The 5,223-nt window shown below is 60.6% G+C and overlaps 2 protein-coding genes across 3 annotated transcripts in view; one reads left to right on the top strand and one right to left on the bottom strand.

Annotated features, from left to right (window-relative positions):
* Positions 1-494: 494 nt before the first annotated feature.
* On the top strand, positions 495-3,957 carry Duoxa2 (dual oxidase maturation factor 2). The gene is made up of 6 exons (XM_004639073.2): positions 495-1,233; positions 2,019-2,076; positions 2,321-2,455; positions 2,625-2,838; positions 2,996-3,210; positions 3,658-3,957. Exons 1-6 carry the CDS (start codon positions 1,087-1,089, stop codon positions 3,849-3,851), a joined length of 963 nt encoding a protein of 320 aa, XP_004639130.1. The 5' UTR covers positions 495-1,086; the 3' UTR covers positions 3,852-3,957.
* A 461-nt stretch (positions 3,958-4,418) lies between these two features.
* Duoxa1 (dual oxidase maturation factor 1) overlaps positions 4,419-5,223 on the bottom strand; it is an 8,083-nt gene continuing 7,278 nt past the window's right edge. For both annotated transcript variants that reach the window (XM_023724076.1, XM_004639072.3), the window contains one exon: positions 4,419-5,177. In XM_023724076.1, coding sequence (XP_023579844.1) covers positions 4,945-5,177 — 233 coding nt within the window. In that variant the 3' untranslated portion in view covers positions 4,419-4,944. The remainder of the gene's footprint in view (positions 5,178-5,223) is intronic.

Here is a 5,223-nt window from a genome sequence, read left to right as displayed (position 1 = left end):
TTCAGGGAGCCCCTCTCCTCCCACTCTCCCAGGAGACACTGGGTGGTACCCCACGGCTAGGGGTATCTGCTACTTACCCGCTAGGCGCAGGGGCCCAGTGAGCAGCACCACTAGGAGCACCAGTGCCTCTGGTCTTGCTCGTAGCATGCTGACCCAGGAGCCTAGAAGTGGGAGGTGAGGGACAGTGACTCCCCTAGAGCGGGCAGTGGAGGCAAGCCAGTAGTTTGCACTTCCGGAGTAAAACAGAAGCGTCTATGAGGCCCCGCATCCACGCGCCGCTCTTTCCTGCTCCGCTGAGGCAGTTTCCACCCTTTGCCCCATAGAGTACTAACTTCAACCACTGTACTCTTTGGGACACTTCAGTCCCCGGCCGAATCTCTCAAGTGCTGGCCCAAAACTCTGGAACCCCCCCCCCACGCCAATCATCCCTACACTGCTTCTCCAGGAGGTGACAGTAGGAAAGAGATCGGTGAGCCCCAAGCCTGCACCCGCGGTCCACTCACCCCTATCAGGGAGCACCTATGCAGAAAGGGCAAGGCTTGGGAAGGTCAGGTCCCAAACTCTGGTCCCGCCTCAGTAGTCGAGCCTCTTTTCTTGTTATCTTTGCTTCTCTGCTCTGGTTCTTGCCTCTAGTCCAGTCCTAGATCCTCAGCTCTCCCAGTTGCACTGTCACCTTCTTCCAGGGTGCCCAGTCTCCCTGGTGCATGGGTACCGCCTCTGGCAGACAGGCGGTAGGTGTGAATATCTACACCTCGGGCTTCCCTCCCGCGATAGAGGTGGACCCTAATTTGCATATTACCCACCCTTCATTTGCATGACCTCTGCCAGGCTGTGACCCTGGGGTTTGGCTGGGACAACAACTACATGCTGCTCCTGAGCCTATATAAGGGGTTTGGGTCCCTCTGGAGCGGGCACAGCCCAGAAAGCAGCTGGGCCACAACCACTGAGAAATAATTCTGCTTGCTGGCTCAGCTCAGAGCGTGTCAGGACAGCCAGACTCTGAGTACTTCCTTAGTTCACAGACTCAATCACCGTGCTCAGCGGGGAACCCAATTTGCTCCTGTGAGGCGCTGGATCTGCAGCAGGATGACACTGTGGAATGGCGTGCTGCCCTTTTACCCCCAGACCCAGCATGCGGCGGGCTTCAGCGTCCCGCTGCTCATCGTCATCGTGGTGTTCTGCGCCCTGGCTGCAAGCTTCCTGCTCATCCTGCCCGGGATCCGGGGCCACTCGGTAAGGGGATGCTAGAAGCTCCGAGCATGGCGTAGGCATGATGGGCAGCCGTCTCCAGGTCAGATGAGGAAGCTTCTCTCTGAGAACAGTCAAACTGAAGGTCGGGGGGGGGGGGCAAATTCGAAGTTCTCCCCCTTCCCATGGTCAGTGAGCACAGCCTTCATCCTAGACAGCCTGGAGAGGGACCTCCAGTGAATAATGAGAGACTGCAGCAGAAGGGGCACCAGCCAGGTAATCCTGCGCTGCAGAGGCCTCCTGCTTCCCTCAGGACTGCAGCTGTATTCTTGTCCTGCCCTCTGCACGCTGACCACGGTGACAGGAACAAATGCCAGATTGCTGTCCCCTTGGTGTTGGCTTGATGAGTGTACAGGGCCTCCCAGGACCCCAAGCCTTGATCTTTGTTGGTTTCCTAGGGAACGGGTGCAGCTAAGCCTACCAGCATTTCCACCTTGCCTCTACTCGGCCTCGCTCTTCTGAGGGAAGTGACCCTTGCCTCCCTGGCACTTGTAGACTCATTGAGGCAGAGAACAGAGTAGGAGGGGGCGGGGCAGGCACCAGGAAGCTAGAGGAGGGATGGTGGGGGGAGTTTGCCCGGCAGGGTGGATATGCAAATGAGGGGGGGAGGTAGAAACACAGGATCAGAAAACATCAGAAATGTCAGTGGCTCAGGGAACTTGCAGGACAAACACACCCGACATCAGCCTCAAAAGGTCAGGAATGCAATCAGCTTGAGGTGGAGTGGGGTCAAGGGAGGTCCCAGCCTGACCCAGTGGCTTTTCCTGCAGCGCTGGTTCTGGTTGGTCAGAGTGCTGCTCAGTCTGTTCATAGGGGGAGAAATTGTGGGTGAGTGTGTCGTGCACCCCGGGAGGAAGTAGGGTACGGGAGGAGGTGGGCAGGGGCGCCTGGGAAAATGGGAAGCCCGGATTGTTTTGTTGCTACCTTTCCCTTTGCTTGCTGCTCTGGCTAGTGGCCCCGCTTCCGCCCTTACCACGCAAGCGCAGTGCGTCCCTGGCTGCCTTCCCTGCACTCTGCACCTCTCCAATCCCTTTTGCCAAAGCCGTCTTCACTGCGTGCCTTCCCCCTACAGCCGTGCACTTCAGTGGGGAGTGGTTCGTGGGCAGCGTGTGGACCAACACGTCCTACAAAGCCTTCAGTGCCGAGCGTGTTCGAGCCCGCGTCGGCCTGAACGTGGGCCTGGTGGGCTTTAATATCACGTTAAGAGGTGAGGAGGAGCGAGCGAATTTCTGGGGAGCTGGGGGACACTTCTCGTGACTCGGCTTCAAAGGCACTGCCGCCAAACTGTCCCCGCCCCACTTCTCCTATCCGAAACGACTAGGTTTCCGAGGTGCTGGCCTCGTACTCGGGACCTCAAGAGCCCCGCTTCCCCGCAGGAACCCCAGTGCAGCAGCTGAACGAGACCATCGACTATAACGAGCAGTTCACCTGGCGCCTGGACGAAGATTACCACCGCGAGTACGTGCGCGCGCTGGAGAGGGGGCTGCCCGACCCGGTGCTGTACCTGGCCGAGAAGTTCACGCCCGGCAGCCCCTGCGGGCTGTACCGCCAGTACCAGCTGGCGGGACACTACGCGGCCGCCACGCTGTGGTGAGCGCGGGGCGCCGGGCGGGCTGTGCAGGGCGGGCGGGCGGGCAGCGCTTCGGCGCCGCGGGGTGGCGGGCGCTTGGGACCCTGCGGCGTCCCCTCTTGTCTCAGACCCTGTGGCTGAGGGCGCCCGGCTCACGCCCACCTCGCGGCCCCGCAGGGTGGCGTTCTGCTTCTGGGTCCTCTCCAACGCGCTGCTGTCCATGCCCGCCCCGCTCTACGGCGGCCTGGCGCTCCTGGTCACCGGCTCCTTCGCGCTCTTCGCCGTCTTCTCCTTCGCTTCGGTCTCCAGCGTGCCCTGGTGCCAGTTCCGCCTCGGCTCCGCCGCGCTCACGCCTGGCTACGGAGCCGCCTTCTGGCTCACGCTGGCTACGGGTGAGAATCCGGCTCGGCGCGCGCTTTCCCGTCCACAACGTGATCACGGACACTTCGGTAGTTCGGAGGACAGAAGCGCAGTGGCTTTGGGTTGTTTAGTTTGGGTTGCTTCGGTATTTGAGGCAGGGACGCGCTAGGTAGTGCGGGCTATCGCCGCGATCCTCCCGCCTCAGCCTCCCGAGCGCTGGGATTCCAGGCGTGCACCATCACGCCCCGGTGAGGAGCACTGTTCTGCCCATCTCATAGATAAAGGGGACTCTGAAGCGACCGGCGGCCGGCCCCGCTGGCTGAGTAAGCGCATATTCTGCAGTCCACATTAGAGGTCTTTCTGTAGCAAGCGTGCGCGTGGGAGGAGAGTTGGGGCGGTAACTCTTGAGCGGAAGCCTCCAGAAGACCGAGGGGCAGGCCCGGAGCCCTGATCGCTCGCCCTGCTTTCTTTCCCTGCAGGCATCCTGTGCCTGCTGCTCGGAGGGGCCGTGGTGCTTCTCCACTACGCCTGGCCCAGCGGCCTTCGCGCCGTGCTGGACCAGAGCTCCCCGGACTGTGGCACCCAGGCGAGGGCGGGCTCGTCTCTTATCCTCAGCAACCCACTGAATCAGCAGTTCGCACCCCCGGACTCGAAGATCACCACTAAACTTTGAAGGGCACCCACCCCTGGACTCTGCCCCACTGCGGACTTCGCGCGCTGGCGGACAGTGGGCGGGGGACCCCGAGGGGCTCCAGGATGCGGCACCCGGGACTGGCTGCGAGGACAGGCGCGGTGCGCTCCAAGCGCGAGAGCTGTAAATAAACTTTTTTCTTTTGTTTTTAAAAACTCCCCCGCCCATTAATTGCCATGGTTTCTCGGGGTTCTTGGTGACGCAAGTCTTCGGAAGGCTTCTCTGGGATGGGACAGCGGTTTTTGGCGTCTTAACCCGATTCCTGCCCGGGAGAAATCCGAAACCCAGAAAGGCTTGAAGAGCGCCCTCTAGTGACGCCGTGGTGGAAACGACCCTGAGCAGCCCCTGAACACAGGGTCCAGGCGGGTCACCTCCCTCCCTCTGGGTCACCTCGGCCACTCTACCGAATGGACTGGGAAGGAAGGAGGTTTAGAGCCGGTTCACTAACTTCCCAGCTGCCTTCTTTTGCAGTGGTGTCTGAGGGCTGAGGTGGATGTCAGCAAGGCATAAAAGTATAAATCCAGAGAGTTTATTTTCTTAAAAGTCCTTGGCAAATCCTAGTCTTATTGCATATACCTGGGACCTAAAGACCACAGAGGATGTGACATGGCCGGTTAATGCTGAGCTGGGATGAGATGTCTGGTGGCCTCCTTCCAGTGCAGATGGAGAAGACACATACGTGCGCATGCGTAGACACACACACACACACACACACACACACACACACGCACGCATATGCACTGTCCGGGAGCTGTGAGGGCTGAGGCCCAAGGGAATATCTCACTGTGCCATATGTATGGGAAGGCGGGGTTTCAGCAAAGGGCACCCAGAGGAGGCCCAGCACCCTGGAAAGACAAGGACGCTGGGCAGAAATAGGGGCTAGGCTTGCTATCACCATAGCAACCAGGTTCCAGGGCTGAGGCTTCGGGGTTTGTTCTCATTGGCTTCGGTAGGTGGCGCTGCCTTTAACTCTCCTGGGAGCTGAGGGTCTGCTGCAGCCATGCTAGGTGCCTTCCTGCGACTCAACAAGGTGCCACCCACCAGGACAGGGGCATCACCGGGCACAGTCGGGCTCTCAGGGGTGCTCCTCCCGACTGCAGGTCTCTGAGGAAGCCCGTGACAGGGGAATGTCCCCGGGCTCAGGGCTACAGGACATGGGCCGGTAGCGAGGAGTCAGGAGCTCGCCTTCCTCAGCACTCCACTCGAGTGTGGGGTCCTCCAAGCTCTGGTTGAAGAAGGCCTTCAGCCGGTGAGGCTGCATCCTGTGGGCCACCGCCATGAGCAGGCCCAGCAGCAAGCACAGCAGTCCTGGGGGCGCGGGCAGCAGGTGTGGGCGCGGGCAGCAGGTGTGGGC

The sequence above is a fragment of the Octodon degus genome, unplaced genomic scaffold (genome assembly GCF_000260255.1).
Source record: "Octodon degus isolate 3935 unplaced genomic scaffold, OctDeg1.0 scaffold00105, whole genome shotgun sequence".
NCBI classification, from domain to species: domain Eukaryota; kingdom Metazoa; phylum Chordata; class Mammalia; order Rodentia; family Octodontidae; genus Octodon; species Octodon degus.
This window is presented reverse-complemented; position numbering and strand designations above follow the sequence as displayed.

Coding starts and splice junctions, on each gene's coding strand:
- Duoxa2 (XM_004639073.2), top strand. CDS start 1,087: ATGACACTGTGGAATGGCGTGCTGCCCTTTTACCCCCAGACCCAGCAT. Junction 1,234..2,018: donor CCGGGATCCGGGGCCACTCG/GTAAGGGGATGC, acceptor CTTTTCCTGCAG/CGCTGGTTCTGGTTGGTCAG. Junction 2,077..2,320: donor CATAGGGGGAGAAATTGTGG/GTGAGTGTGTCG, acceptor TTCCCCCTACAG/CCGTGCACTTCAGTGGGGAG.